Source organism: Capra hircus, chromosome 5, assembly GCF_001704415.2.
Source record: "Capra hircus breed San Clemente chromosome 5, ASM170441v1, whole genome shotgun sequence".
NCBI lineage: Eukaryota > Metazoa > Chordata > Mammalia > Artiodactyla > Bovidae > Capra > Capra hircus.
In genome coordinates, this window is record NC_030812.1 from 79829237 (window position 1) to 79846329 (window position 17093).

A 17093-nucleotide genomic window follows, 5' to 3' on the forward strand; every position below is an offset into this window, starting at 1 on the left:
TAAGGGTGGCTAAAGGGTAAGTAAAACAACATCTTAAAAAAAAAACAACGAAATCTCCATCTCCACTATCCTCAATAACAACAGCTTCCTGAACTAGAACCTTATAGAACTGCAACCAAAAGGTGTATCAAGAATCTAGAAATAGGCTTTGTAATAAAAATGTTGACAAATCAATTTGCCTATTCCTATAGGAAACCAAACCCTTTGGTTTCTCATGTAACATTGTCCATCTTCCATTTACTATGTAGTCTAGTCCATATTTGGAGAAGGAAATGGCAACACACTCCAGTATTCTTGCCCGGAGAATCCCATGGACAGAGGAGCCTGGTGGGCTGCTGTCAATGGGTTCGCAGAGTCAGACACGACAGAAGTGACTTAGCCTGCATACATGCATTGGAGAAGGAAATGGCAACCACTCCAGTGTTCTTGCCTGGAGAATCCCAGGTACAGAGGAGCCTGGTGGGCTGCCGTCTATGGGGTCGCACAGAGTCAGACACAACTGAAGCAGCTTAGCAGCAGCAGCTAGTCCATATTTTAGTTTCTATTTGACTGAAATGAAAAAGCCCACTCTTATCATTGTAGTCTTAAGTGATCTTCTGGAATTCTATTGCTAATTATTATCAGCATAATGTTTTTGACCTTTTTGCAAGCACTACATTATGTTATGGTGTTTACTATTGCTTCAAGCCATTTTTTTGAACTTATATAATTACTTAAGATAATATGCTCTTATGCTTTCCTTCTAAAACAAAACTTATAGCTTTTTAAAGATATGGTGGTTCTAGTCCTTTACAGGAGCTTTGATCTGGTAGATACCATGTAGTGCCATGCAACTTATAAAACATAAACATGAATCTCTGTTATCCTCTTACTCTTCTTGGCTTTTAATTTGAAACTTTCACTCTGACCTATTCACAAAATTCTTCCTTGTTCTTCATTGCTGCATCTTGCCCACAGAAATGGTTTGCCCAGCGGCTAACAGTTCAGGCTCCAGAGCTAGACTGTCACCTTCTAGCTTTGTGATCTGGTGGCTAATAACATTATTGTGAGTAATGAATATATACACACTCACACATGTAATAATATCCTTGGACTAGTGCCTGAAACCTAGTAAATGCTATATAAGTATTAGCTTCTATTGTTGTTGTCATCATCATTATTTCAATTTGGGGGCCTTTGGTAGCCACCACTTCCTCTAGATCTGACCTCTGCCTTTCCTTCCATATCAGCTGCTCACTGTTTACATCAAAAGTTATTCAGCTCTTCTTCATCTCAAGAAGCTATACCCAACTAGGCCTTTAATGATAGCATAGCCATCGGGTGTGTCAACTCTTCACTTCTGTGGCCTGACTCAAAGTTGACACTTTGATTTTGTTGATTTAACTATGATTTGAATCAATTCTTATCACCATCTAAATTTTAAGAACTTTAATATTGTACAATTATGGAAAAATCAACTGAATATTTAAGAAAAAACTAAAACCTTTTAATGAAAAATAAAGCTAATCTTCACTATCACTATAATGATTCAAGAATTGATTGAATTATTTAGATGAACATTTATGTTACACAAAAACAGAATAGGCATTTTTAGATACTGACTCTAACCAAAGTATTTATACTTACAGTACTCTGATTTAGAAGTTTTGCTTTGCCTTAAACAAAAATGTTATCACAAAGAACAAAGAAGAGTATTAAATTAATTGCTGGGCCAAACCAGTTAAGTGCAAATACATAAATTTTAAGTTAGAACATACTTATGACTTATCCCTGAAACAGGAATTATAGTACTTAATGTAAGCATTGTTATGTCTATAGTATCTTCTTAATGACCCCACTGTTGAAATGGAAATGGTGAACAGATTTGCCTTACCAAAGTCCATGATTGTTAACATGTCAGTAAGTTCTTTCAAGACTATTCTCATGTAAGTGAGTCCAGGAGAATAAGAAAGAGGATCAAGAAGATTGTTAAAATATAAACTGAAAAACAGCAATAAATTTTAAGGTGTACTGTATGAAACTAGCTTTCAGAGTATAAGATATAAAAATAATAACCTTTTAGATCATACCTATACGAATCTTTAAATTCCCTTTGACATAAAAAATGAGGTACAACTGAAAGTACAGATGATGATTGAATGTGAGGGTGTATTATTCATTTTAATATGACCTGGTCAGATAAAAGCCTTTTCTAATATGAGACCCAAAGCAAAAGTTACAAGGGCAGATGTTGAATTCCTACTGAGTTGCTTCTTATGCAGGTAACAATATAGCCTTCCCCAAGATAGGAGAAGCAAGGCCAACTGATTAGGATGAGAATGGGCAAGAGGCTGGGGAATGTCAGGAAAGTGTCATTTCCCTACAGTGATGTATAAATAATACACCAAATAAATATAAATGATGCAAGTGATTTATACCAAGAATTAAAAACCCATGGAGAGATTCATCAGTTGTCAAGGAAAATGTTACTCATAGTCTTAACAGATTTCAGAACTGTAAGACCCACACTAGAGACCAGCTGGTCTGACTCCCAAATTATTAAGAGGAAAAAAGTAAGGCAACACAAGTTATTAAAGAACTTGTCTTGAAATCATGTTTAATTCAAGTAACTATATAAAAGATCAGAAACTAAAGAGAGTTCATTTTGGCCAAATATTGCCTTTTATTAAATAGTTTGACATGCAAACACTCAAGAATACTATAGAAAACCTGGATCAAATCAGTCCTTTTATAATTAAAGAGTTATAACAATGCTTTGACCACAGAAACTTTGAAGTAAAGGTTATTGCTCCTTACTCCTCTCTGAAGATCTAAATTAAAAGAATCCTCTAAAGTGCAGATTATTTTCCTGGAGGTGATTTAGAAAATACAGGCCATAATTCTGGTTCTTAAGAGGAAAAAAAAATAATCTTTTATTACATTTGGATGGGATTTTATTTTTTAGGAATCACTGCTTGGCTGTGAGTAGTTGTTGCTTGCTGAATATTATTCACACTTCCTCCCTCATAGCAAGCTCATGTGTAACAGTCTTAACTTGTGGGATGAGTTAGAACACTTCATTCTAATCCAAAGGCCATAGGTCATTTTCAACCACAAATTCTTCCTCCCTAGGGAAGTGTCAAGGGATGTGGTCTTTCCCATCTCATTTTTCTACAATCTCCTTTAGTCTAAAATAAAGTTTATGTCACTAATGACCAGGTCTGAAATACTATAATGCATTATCTGGTAATTAATATCAAGAGAGAAATCTTTTCCAGCACCTTAGGAATTTCAATTGTCTAGTTTTAATGAGGCATAATGAAAGAATAAATATCTTGAAGGGCTGACAGGAAGAAATTTTCTCATCAAGATTATTTTGATAGCCTAGAACAGGAGTTGACAAATGTTTTTCTGTAAAGGGCGAGACAGTAAATATTTTAGGTTATGTGGGCCCCATGATCTCTCTGAACTACTCAACTCTGTGGTTGCAGTATGAACACATAAATGAATGGATGTGGTTGTGTGTTTCAATAAAACTTTATAAAAACAGGCAGAAAATCAAATTTGACCCATAGGCTGTAGTTTGCTATCCCTTAATCCACAATTTGTAATGATTCAAGAGAGTTTAAATAAAAAAAAATAATTTTAATATAGTATGGCTGTCATAGGGCTTCCCTGGTGGCTTAGAGGTTAAAGCATTCGCTTGGAATGCGGGAGACCTGGGTTCAATCCCTGGGTCGGGAAGATCCCCTGGAGAAGGAAAATGGCAACCCACTCCAGTACTCTTGCCTGGAGAATCCCATGGAGGGAGGAGCCTGGTAGGCTACAGTCCATGGGGTCAAATCACTACCCTTAGGGATACCTAGCTGATTCCCAGATAAACTGAGTGTATGTTAAAATCTTTTCAGGTTTTCTTGCTTACCTTTTCCTCTCTAACATATAAATTATAACAAAAATTTATAAATTCATTAAAAATTTAGACAATTTCTATCAATTAATATGAAAAAAATTATAAGAAGTGAGATTGCAAAACTTTGGCTTTTCAATTTCATACTATATTAGTGAACTCAATATAATAATTTTCTCAGTTTAACAAGATAGTTTATAGAGGATTTTTTTAATACTATCAATTTAGAATACCTACAAATAAGCACTTTCAAGATAGTCACTGAAACAGATTCATTATTAACTTGAATTGTTTTTCTGGTTGATCATTTTAAAAGCTTTCTTGGAATAGTTTGATTACACACAAACTTTTGATTATTATTATGACTTGGACTAACAGTATACATATTATGTATTCAACTTAATAAATAATTCAGGATGTAATTTCAGTGTAAATTTTGATTCACATAATTAGTACATAGGTAGTATAGGTATAGGTAATCCCTTCATCCAATGTAAGATGTTTAGATGGATGAAGGTAAGTATTTATAAAGTTTAGTGACATCTCTATTTATAACAAAAAAAACCTGTTAAATAACATTTAAAAGTAAAACATTTTCTCAATATAATTTTAATTTAATCCTAGTATAATTCTAATTCTAATTCTGAGTATAACTGTAATCCTCAAAAGGGTTGGATCACTGCTTAAAAACTTGTTGAATCCAGATACCCAGAAAAAGGGATATTATCCTCTATAGTGATTTGTAATTCTACTGTACTTAATATTATAGGATAAATTATAAGCTATTTGAAAAGATAATCATTTCAGATATTTCATTCTATTTCTCTTTTAAAATACTGAACTTTTAGCTTTATTGAGACTTAAAGGCTAAGTCAAAGATCTCTCTTGGCAAATGTCACATTGCACATGAAAATATGTAGTTAGTTTTAACTATCTTTTGATATTGATTTCTAACATAATTCCACAGTGATAAGAGAACAGACTGTGTATGACTTCAATATCTTAAGACCATGAAATTTTTGTACCTTGTTTTAAAGTCCCTGGATATATTCCACTGTCTCCTCGTTTATACTCTATAGAACTTGAGTAGAATTTGTATCCTGTTGTTGTGTGAAAATTCTATAAATCTTAATTATGTTGAATTGGTTCATAGTGCTTTTCAGGTCTACTATATCCTCCTACTTTTCTGTCTATTCATTCTATTAATTTTTGAGACTTTGAAATTCCAACTAAAAATCTTAATTTATCTAGTTAAAAATAATTGTAAAAAACAAAGAAAAAAATAGAAAATACCAGAGTACACTGTTCATAGTGAGGGTAGGTACTGTCTTGTAAATTTTTTTTCTAATTTTTATTTTTGCTTATAGATTCACTGAGAATTGGGTCACAATGTAAACTGCATTTCTTAAGGCCACTCCGATACACAATGATTCAAACTGTGGCTTTTGCTTAACAACGTATGTTGAAGATTGTTACACTACAGTTTTAAAAAAAGTTAAAGACTGGTTAGGACAAAAGACATATAAAGACAGAAACTAACATGGGGTTAGACTTCTTCTTTCAAAGATTTTGGAAAACTTCTAGAGGGGACGATTACTTCACAGACTGGAATGTAAGCCCAGTTGGAATCAAGGTCTACAGGGCTTTTGAGGTGTCTGATGTTGAAAATCTCAAGTTGACTCTAGTTAAAAAAGCTGGAGAGGAGAAAGGAAAATTTTTGTTCTGGAAAAGTGTTCTTCTCTGATGCAAAAGGAAATTCATCTTACAAAGGAATAAGGAGAGATGAGCTGCTCTAATTTAGTCTTTGGAAACAGACAAAAAGATTATGAATTTGCTAAAAAAATCTTTTGTTTCTTCTAAGTATTACTTTATAAGCTACGAGATGTCTTTTTGGTGTGCATGTGAAAACTTTGCAAGCCTCCAAAATTCATAAAAATTAACTTGAAACACTGAAATCCATTTCAAAAAGAATCAGAGTATAGAGAATCTTAATTTTTAAAAAGTTATAAGAAATCTCATGGTGGGTGTTTTCATTTTAGATGTTCTAGCCACTTTCCTTTTTTATAGCTTTTCTATTTGGAGAGGTGGAAACATTCAAATGTTAAAAGTATTCCACAATGTGTGTTATTTAAAAAATTCTCAAGTCCCGAAGTGAAAGTAATAAACTTTCTATTAATATATTAATTAAATTAGTCTTAATCATCTATGAATCTAGTAACATGAGTCGAATAAACTATTAGAATCATGTTTATTCTAAATCATGTTAATTTATTTAATAAATTAAATTTATTGTTCTTACTATATAAAGGAAGAAGGATAGAGAAGTGGAACTTTGGTGCAAATAGAATCTAATATTGTAATGACTGTTGTGATTTAATGAACACTTCTAAAGGTGATAACTAGTTTATCTAACATAAAGAGATACTAATCTTTTAGGCTAAAGGCAAAGGAGAAAAGGAAAGATATACCCACCTGAATGCAGAGTTCCAAAAACTAGCAAGGAGAGATTAAAAAAAAGCCTTCCTCAGTGATTAGTGCAAAGAAAAGGAGGAAAACAATAGAATGGGAAAGACTAGAGATCTCTTCAAGAAAATCAGAGATACTGAGGGAATTTTTCATGCAAAGATGGGCACAATAAAGGACATAAATGGTATGGGTCTAACAGAAGCTGAAGAGATTAAGAAGAGGTGGCAAGCTCAACATTCAGAAAACTAAGATCATGGCATCCAGTCCCATCACTTCATGGCAAATAGATGGGGAAACAGCGACTGACTTTATTTTTCTGGGTTCCAAAATCATGACAGATGGTGATTGCAGCCATGCAATTAAAAGACGCTTACTCCTTGGAAGGAAAGTTATGACCAACCTAGACAGCATATTAAAAAGCAGAGACATTACTTTGCCAACAAAGGTCCGTCTAGTCAGGCTATAGTTTTTCCAGTGGTCATGTATGGATGTGAGAGTTGGACTATAAAGAAAGCTGAGTGCCGAAGAATTGCTGCTTTTGAACTGTGGTGTTGGAGAAGACTCTTGAGAGTCCCTTGGACTGCAAGGGGATCAAAACAGTTAATTCTAAAGGAAATTAGTCCAGAATATTCATTGGAAGGACGGATGCTGAAGCTGAAGCTCCAATACTTTGACTACCTGATGCAAAGAACTGACTCATTGGAAAAGATCCTGATGCTGGGAAAGATTGAAGGCAGAAGAAGAAGGGGATGACAGAGGATAAGATGGTTGGATGGCATCACCAAATCTATGGACAAGAGTTTGAGCAAGCTCTGGGAGTTGGTAACGGACAGGGAAGCCTGGCAGGCTGCATCCATGGGGTCACAAAGAGTCGGACATGACTGAGTGACTGAACTGTTATTGAACTGAATCTTTTCATATGGACTTACCAGGTGGCTCCGTGGTAAAGAATCCACCTGCCAATGCAAGAGACGTGGGTTTGATCTCTGGGTCGGGAAGATCCCCTGGAGGAGGAAATGGCAACCCACTCCAGTATTCTTGCCTGAGAAACCCCATGGACAGAGGAACCTGGGGGCTATAGTCCATAGGGTTGCAAAATGTTGGACATGACTGAGTATATAAGCACAATCCTTTAATATAATTTGCAAGATCACAGGTTAAATGGCAGAGATCATTGTCAGTTTTCTTCAAGGGTTAATTACCTCACACAGGAACCAGATGACTCCTGTAAAGGCATTTCCTGTTCTCATTTTAAATGTTTCTAATGGTAGTCGCAAAATTTCTTTTGAGCAGAAAGTAATATTCAATTTTAAAGTTTTTTTAAGAGGAAATTTCAATTTTGATCAAAGAAATATTCATCTAAGATACCCTTATGAATAAGTTTGCTATTTTACATAATTTCTTGTCCAAATTAAGTGTTCAAATAAGAACTGGTCATATATTATTAAGAAAAGATGATTAAAAAGAATACATCTATAAGAGTTTGGGATTAACATATACAAACTACTATATATAAAACAGATAACCAATAAGGATCTAGTGTACAGCACAAAGAACTATACTCAACGTTTTGTTATAATCTTTAAGGGAAAAGAATCTGAAATATATATATATATACACACACACATATATAACCTGAATCACTTTACTGTACACATGAAACTAACACATTAGAAATGAACTATACTTCAGGTTTTTTTTTAAAGGATACATCCACAATACCCTGAATTTATTTCAAGTCTGTGTTCTTTCACTATCACAATTTCTGTGTGTATGTGGAAAGCATCTATAATTCTTTTCTTGTATGACTGCTTTTGAAGTAGGTTATTTAACATAAACTCCTTGAGAAAACACATGTAAATAGCAGTTTTCTGGGAAAATATCACTTCCTGAAAGGTCAGCTGATGACATCTGGCTCAGAATTTTCTCTTCTTAAAGTGAAAGTTGCTCAATTGTGTCCAACTCTTCGCGATCCCATGGACTATACAATCCATGAAATTCCCCAGGCCAGAATACTGGAGTGGGTAGCTTTTTCCTTCTCCAGGGGATCTACCCAATCCAGGAATCAAACTTAGGTCTCCCACATTGCAGGTGGATTCTTTAGCAGCTAAGTCACTCTTCTGAAGGTTATATATCTATTAGATATTTTGGGGGGGGGCGGTTAAGTTACTTTTAAAAACATCTTGAGATAAGTTGCACAGAGATTTAATCCCACATGAAATGTTTCTGTGAGTGATTAATTAATCTGGAAAGCTTACTTAGAATTTTTCTTTTTTTTTGCTCTGTTGACAAAACTCTGTTGAAACCTAATGGTAGCTATTGAGAGGTAAGAATTTTCTTTATATCATACCAAAATTGATTTTAAATTAAGAGTATGGAACTCAAGCGGTATCATGAGTTCTTATGACATTCCTAGGAGTATCATTACTCTACTTAACTGCCAACTGAAAAGTAATCTTTTATTTCTTACTCTGACAACCATTACCTGTGCCAAATATCCTTATACACACTATGTTTTATGCTTTATTTATAATTTTATTATGTTGTATAATACCATACATTGTGCAATATATAGTCCTTTAATATCTATGTTATACTAAACATATAAATAAGACAAAATAGTATGTGAGAATTCACCATATAACTTATTATATAATATACTGTAATTTAACACGCTTATTATAGAGATTACCATTAAACATCTCATCCTAAGTGTTTCTCATCCTGGATACTAAAAAAAATAAAGATTTGTTGAAAAGTCTAAAAATTAAGCTATTAAATACATTATTTTCAGCTACTGCTCAGACTTACAAATTAATAAAACCACACTGTACCAAAATGACATTTATTTTGTAAAGCTTCAATATGCATTATAAATTCTGACAAGCATTTTCTGAATTTTGTTCTCAAAATGAAACTATGGCAGAAGAGCCCTAATTTGATAACTGTAATAAAATCTATCAGAACCACAGTGGTGTGAACCTAGTCCTAAGGCCTAAAGAGTGCACACAAATTTTGACAACCATTACATAAGAAATAACAAACTTACGGCAAAAACTTAAAAAATCTATACCTGTCTACTTTCTTTTTAAGTGTAAAGTCAAACTGAAAATAGGTCATTTCTGGGAATCCAGCAGGAAATTATTCAGTGCTTTTTTTTTTGTTAACAAATGGAATTTATGTTTACAGACTTAACTATTAGAATATATACTTATACCAGAAAAAATATTAGATGAAGATTCCTAAATTAGATGAAAAAGGATGTTTTAAATATTTTAAAATTTAATGTCATTGTACAGAAGCCAATGCTTCAGTTTATGGAAGAACAAATTAAAACCTTCAGGGGATACTTACCCTTTTCTGTTCCTTTACATACTCTATCAGTTCGTCTCTTGTTCTCTTCACTGCCTCTTCCACAGCCTTTTCACTTCGTTTTTGCTCTTCTATTATTGCTGCCTTAACTGTTTCCTGTTTGTGGAAGGATGAGAAAAAGTCAGGGAGGTTGTGCTATGACATGTTTGTGCCCATTTTATATAAACTAAAAATGTTCCAAGGGTTGAACTCATTCTTTTCAAAGCATGTCTTTAAACAGGAATAAGAACTTACAGAAATCTTTTGGGTTCTGTGAACAGATTCCACAGAATTCACTTTTTCAAACTGAGTGAAAGGGGAAAAAAAATGGAGTAAGCCATTTATTGCAGGGAGAGCCTAAAATACTCCAATAGCTTCCTTACCAACCTTTCATTTGATGTTTACATGATTGATTGCCTTCCTGTACTCTGCACTATTCACATAAGACTTCCAACTTGTATTTATTCTTCCAAGAACACCCTAATGTTCTAGGCTGTTTTATTCACATTTAGCTTTTCCATCACACAATAATCAAGTGTGGTCCGGGTGGTAAGATTTACAGATAGTTTAGTCCTCCTGCCAGGTTAAGACGTTGAGAGCTGGACACCATGAATGAGAGGTAAAAATTTCACTCTGTGTCCTAATATCTGAAATGAGAAATCTAGGAAGAAAAGTGGTACTACTCATTTTGCCGAAATAGTAATCAAGGACCCTAAGAGATTTCAAATTTTCAGGTAAAGAGAAAGATGGCTAAAATTCTAAAGAAGAAATATTAACACTTCGCAAAAACTAAGAAATATTTTGTGCTAAAATAGCATTTCATAGATTGGAAGAATGCTACAAACTCTAACTTCCTTTTGTCTACACAGGCAGTATCTTTCTTTGAACAGGCAATCAGAAGACACCTTGATATTTCTCAATAGTATTTCCCTCATTTTGCTATTCTTGAGGACCCTTCACTTTGTTGTGTATACATGTTTTGGTTTAGTTTTTCCCAATTTTATACACACACACACATACATAAGTTGGGTCTGACTATTTTGCAACTGCCTGGACTGTAGCCCACCAGGCTCCTCTGTCCATGGGATTTTCCAGGCAAGAATACAGGAGTGGGCTGCCATTTCCTTCTGCAGGGGATCTTTCTGACCCAGGGATTGAACCCATGTCTCCTGAATTGGCAGGCAGATTCTCTACCACTGAGCCACCTGAGAAGCCCTATCTGTTAATCCCAAATTCTAAATGTATGCCTCCTCCTGTCCCCTGAAGTAACTATAAGTTTAATTTCTGTATCTGTGAGTTTCTCTTTTGTAAATAAGTTCATCTGTATCACGAACAGATTCCACATATAAGTGATATCATGTGATATTTGTCTTTCTCTGACTTACTTCACTCACTATCACAATCTCTAGGTCCATCCATGTTGCTGCAAATGGCATTAATTTGTGCTTTTTTTAATAGTTGAATAGCATTCCATATTGTGTGTTTGTGTGTACATAGGACATTTATTCATTCATGTCAACAGACATTTAGGTTGCTTCTATGTTTTGGTTATTGTAAATAGTGCTGCTATGAACACTGGGGTGCATGCATCTTCTCAAATTAGAGTTTTCTCTGTATATATGCCCAGGAGTGTGATTTCTGGGTCATACGATAACTCTTTTAGTTTTTTCAGGAACCTGCATATTGTTATCCATAGCAGATGCACCAGTTTAGATTTCCCCAACAGTGTAAGATGGTTCCTTTTCTTCATATGCTCTCCAGCATTTATTATTTGTAGACTTTTAAATCATGACTATTCTAACCAGTATGAGGTGATACTTCATTATGTAAAGCTATAATGATTTTTGAAAAAAAAAAGACAAAAAGATTATTTCAAATAAAAGCACCTACTATTACAACTCCTGTTGGTTTCACACATACTAATTTGGAATTTGAAACTTTTCAGATTTTATAAAGGCAAAAAGTTAATACGTATGTTACTAAGCCCCCTGAAATAAAACACAATAATATTTCTGTGATGAAGGGTGTGAATATTCACACTATGTGGGTAAATAAAAAGTGTAAATAGTTTCACATTATTTCAGGACAGCATTTGCAAAAAGCCTTGCTTTTTAAGGATTTTATAATTTTAAAACTACTGTAGACCTAGACTAGTTGAATATAGAAGATAAATCCATATCATATTGAATATCAAACACAATTTCTATCTAGTAAGGGTCAAATTTGACTAGAAATGTTTGAAAACAAAACCATCAATTTAAATAAAAGGAATATATCCAGGAAAAAGATGAAGAGAGTTAGCTACTATGTTCTTCAGTTAAAAAAAAATTTTTTTTAGGGTGGATACTTTTGAGGCTCCTTTCTTTCTTAAATTTTGAGTTGAAGAAGAACATTTACAAAGTCTCCCTTGATTCTCTCCTCCCCAGCTGGCAGTTAGGTGACAGTCAAGGTTGTAAAATCTATATATACATACTTATATTTAAAACAGATATCCAACAAATGGTTAGGATCTCTTAGGAAGCATCACAATAAACAAAGCTGGTGTAGGTGATGGAATTCCAGTTGAGCTATTTCAAATCCTGAAAGATGATACTATTAACATGCTGCACTCAATATGCCAGCAAATTTGGAAAACTCAGCAGTGGCTACAGGACTGGAAAAAGGTCAGCTTTCATTCCAATCCCAAAGAAAGGCAATGCCAAAGAATGCTCAAACTACTGCACTTATCTCACACACAAGCAAAGTAATGCTTAAAATTCTCGAAGCTAGGCTTTAATAGTATATGAATCGAGAACTTCCAGATGTACAAGCTGGATTTAGAAAAGGCAGAGAAACCAGAGATCAAACTGCCAACATCTGCTGGATCACAGAAAAAGCAAGAGAGTGCCAGAAAAACATCTACTTCTGCTTCATTGACTATGCTAAAGCTTTTCATTGTGTGGATCCCAACAAACTTTGGAAAATTCTTCAAGAGATGGGAATACCAGGCCACTTTACCTGCCTCCTGAGAAATCTGTATGCAGGTCAAGGAGCAACAGTTAGAACTGGGCATGGAACAATGCACTGGTTCCATCGGTAAAGGAGTACTTCAAGGCTGTATATTGTCACCCTGCTTATTTAACTTCTATGCAGAGCACATCAAGCAAAATACTGGGCTGGATGAAGCATAAGCTGGAATCAAGATTGCCAGGAGAAATACTAGTAACCTGAGATATACAGATAACATCACCCTCATGGCAGAAAGTGAAGAGAATCCAAGAGCCTCTTGATGAAAGTAGAAGAGGAAAACGAAAAAGTAAAAAAAAAAAAGAAACAAACAAACAACAACTCTCGATGTCTTCAAAGGAAGAGGCTGATATACACACAAACAAGGACATTAATGATGATGAATGAAAAGGGATACAGAAGAACTGGCCTAAAAAAAAAAAGAAAGAAATACGGCAGTAACCTCCAAATTAATTCTAAGTAGAAAGGCTTAGAATTTGTCTCGGGGGAGCAGAACCATGGATGGGGAGGGGTGGAGCAGGTGACTTGATTCATTATAAGGTCTCTGGTAGTATTTGATCATAAACATTTGAATATATTACTAATTAAAATCTTTAATGACATATTTCTGAGGTAAGTAGTTTATAAGACCATGTAGAACATCATTCCTTGAAAATGTTGAGTGATATAAATAAACTTGGTGTCAGAAATCAAAACAACAACAACAACAACAAAGATCATGGCATCTGGTACCGTCACTTCATGGCAAATAGATGGGGAAACAACAGCAACAGTGACAGACTTTATTTTGGGGGGCTCCAAAATCACAGATTATGGTGACAGCAGTCATGAAATTAAAAAGACGCTTGCTTCTTGGAAGAAAATTTACGACCAACCTAGACAGCATATTTAAAAAGCAGAGACATTTCTTTGCTGACAAAGGCCCATCTAGTCAAAGCTATGGTTTTTCCAGTAGTCATGTACGGATGTGAGAGTTGGACCATAAAGAAGAATGCGCACTGACGAATTGATGCTTTTGAACTATGGTGTTGGAGAAGGCTCTTGAGAGTCCCTTGGACAGCCAGGAGATTAAGACAGTCAATACTAAAGGAAATCAATCCTGAATATTCATTGGAAGGACTGATGCTGAAGCTGAAGCTCTAGTACTTTGGTCACCTGAAGCAAAGAAGTGATTCATTAGAAAAGACCTTGATGCTAGAAAGATTGAAGGCAGGAGAAGAAAAGAATAAGAGAGGATAAGATGGTTGGATGGCATCACTTATCATTGAACATGAGTTTGATCAAGCTCCAGGAGACTGTGAAGGACAGGGAAGCCTGGCGTCTTACAGTCCATGGGGTTGAAAAGAACTGGAAACAACCGAGCAACTTAACAACAACAACCAACAAGTATCTACTATATAGCACGTGCAACTCAGGTCCATATTATGTAACGCCCTAAATGGGAAAAGGACTTGAAAAAGAATAGATACATGTATGTGTATAACTGAATCACTTTGTTGTATACCTGAAACACAACATTGTTAATCATCTATGTTCCAGTATAAAATATAAATGAAAACAGGAAAAAAAACTTTATTATTTCATTTATTTCAATAAATAAGTATTTTTGAATATGACAAAGAAAGTTTAAACCTTTTATTTTCTAACTAAATTCGGAACAAGCAACAAACAGTGAATTTTGTATGCATGCTCATGTGTCTGCCTGCATGTTTTCTTGAATTCCATGAATGAACTATATTGTCCCTGTGAGTCATGAGACTTAGTCTAAAATAAAATATACTTCATGAGGGATGATGATTTGCCACTAATGAATACATTCAAACAAGGCAATTCTGAAAGAATACTTTCCAGAATATTTTAGTAATGTGCACATCCTGGAACATGATATATTCTCTAAGGCATGATTTATACTCTAACCTTGGCACTAATGGCAATTCCTTGCTGGGGGTGGAGATGGGAGTACTATTATAAGTAGTATATTTGGTATTTGCTTACTAGATCATCTTCAGTTGAGAAGCACTGCTCTAAAATTAACAGTTTGGAGGGAAAAACATCCATTTGCATATGTTGGTAAGTTTGTTAAAATATATTGACACTTCTCATTCTAAATATATTTTGTTAAAACTAAAATATGTGTAAAAAATTAAATCCACATTATTATATAACTAGTTTTTTAAGTGTGGAAGAAAGAGTTCTACTTACTAATTTTTCCAGTACTCCTTACTAGAATCACTTTCTATAATGTTACAATAGGTCATGATGAAGGTCATTTCCTTTACTAGCATGTGAGAAGATGCAGTTGTGCAGTAGTTAGAGCATTCTTTGGCATTGTCTTTCTTTGGGACTGGAATCAAAACTGACTTTTCCCAGTCCTGTGGGAAAATTTTCCAAATTTGCTGGCATATTGAGTGCAGCACTTTCACAGCATCATCTTTCAGGATTTGAAATAGCTCAACTGGAATTCCATCACCTCCGCTAGCTGTGTTCGTAGTGATGCTTCCTAAGGCCCACTTGACTTCACATTCCAGGATGTCTGGCTCTAGATGAGTGATCACACCATCGAGGTTATCTGGGTTGTGAAGATCTTTTTTGTACCGTCCTTCTGTGTATTCTCGCCACCTCTTCTTAATATCTTCTGCTTCTGTTAGGTCCATACCATTTCTGTCCTTTATTGAGCCAATCTTTGCATGAGATGTTCCCTTGGTATCTCTAATTTTCTTGAAGAGATTTCTAGTCTTTCCCATTCTATTGTTTTCCTCTATTTCTTTGCATTGATCACTGAGGAAGGCTTTCTTATCGCTCCTTGCTGTTCTTTGGAAATCTGCATTCAGATGCTTATATCTTCCTTTTCTCCTTTGCTTTTAGCTTCTCTTCTTCTTGCAGCTTTTTGTAAGGCCTCACAGACAGCCATTTTGCTTCTTTGCATTTCTATTTCTTGGGGATGGCCTTGATCCCCGTCTCCTGTACAATGTTTTAGAAAAGGAAGAGGAACCAGAGATCAAATTGACAACATCTGCTGGATCATCAAAAATGCAAGAGAGTTTCAGAAAAACATCTATTTCTGCTTCATTGACTATGCCAAAGCTTTTGACTGTGTGGATCACAATAAACTGTGGAAAATTCTTCAAGAGATGGGAATACCAGACCACCTGACCTGCCTCTTGAGAAACCTATATGCAGGTCAGGAAGCAACAGTTAGAACTGGACATGGAACAACAGACTGGTTCCAAATAGGAAAAGGAGTACATCAAGGCTGTACACTGTCACCCTGGTTATTTAACTCAGATGCAGAGTACATCATGAGAAATGCTGAGCTGGATGAAGCACAAGCTGGAATCAAGATTGCCAGGAGAAATATCAATAACCTCAAATATGCAGATGACACTACCCTTATGGCAGAAAGTGAAGAACTAAAGAGCCTCTTGATGAAAGTGAAAGAGGAGAGTGAAAAAGCTGGCTTAAAGCTCAACATTCAGAAAACGAAGACCATGGCATCCAGTCTCAACACTTCATGGCAAATAGACAGGGAAATGGTGTCAGACTTTATTTTTGGGGGCTCCAAAATCACTGCAGATGGTGACTGCAGCCATGAAATTAAAAGACGGTTACTCCTTGGAAGGAAAGTTATAACCAATCTAGATAGCATATTAAAAAGCAGAGACATTACTTTGCCAACAAAGGTCCGTCTAGTCAAGGCTATGGTTTTTCCAGTGGTCATGTGTGGATGTGAGAGTTGGACTGTGAAGAAAGCTGAACGCCAAAGAATTGATGCTTTTGAACTGTGGTGTTGGAGAAGACTCTTGCGAGTCCCTTGGGCTGCAAGGAGATCCAACCAGTCCATTCTAAAGGAGATCAGTCTTGAGTGTTCATTGGAGTGACTGATGCTAAAGCTGAAACTCCAGTACTTTGGCCACCTCATGCGAAGAGCTGACCCATTGGAAAAGACCCTGATGCTGGGAGGGATTAGGGGCAGGAGGAGAAGGGGACGAAGCAGCTGAGATGGCATCACCCACTCGATGGACATGAGTTTAAGTAAACTCCGGGAGTTGGCGATGGACAGGGAGGCCTGGTGTGCTGCGATTCATGGGGTCGCAAAGGGTCAGACATGACTGAGTGATTGAACTGAACTAATCAAATATTTTCTAGAGCAACAATGTGCTTTACTTTGATTCTATACATGATATACATTGCTGCTGTTGTTCTGTCACCCGGTCATGTCCGACTCTTTGTGACTCCATGGACTGCAGCACGCCAGGCCTCTCTGTCCCTCACCATCTCCCAAAGTTTGCCCATTTCCTTTGCAGCAGTGATACCATCCTGCCATCTCATCTGATGCCCTCTCCTCCTCCTGCCCTTAATCTTTCCTAGCATCAGAGACTTTTCC

At 35.5% G+C, this 17093-nt stretch overlaps 1 protein-coding gene across 4 annotated transcripts in view; it reads right to left on the minus strand.

The window, feature by feature from the left end:
- The window catches only part of CCDC91 (coiled-coil domain containing 91), a 412799-nt gene that overhangs the window by 65258 nt on the left and 330448 nt on the right, over positions 1 to 17093 (minus strand). For all 4 annotated transcript variants that reach the window (XM_018048369.1, XM_018048367.1, XM_018048366.1 and 1 more), the window contains one exon: positions 9707 to 9820. In XM_018048369.1, the coding sequence (XP_017903858.1) occupies positions 9707 to 9820 (114 nt within the window). The remainder of the gene's footprint in view (positions 1 to 9706; positions 9821 to 17093) is intronic.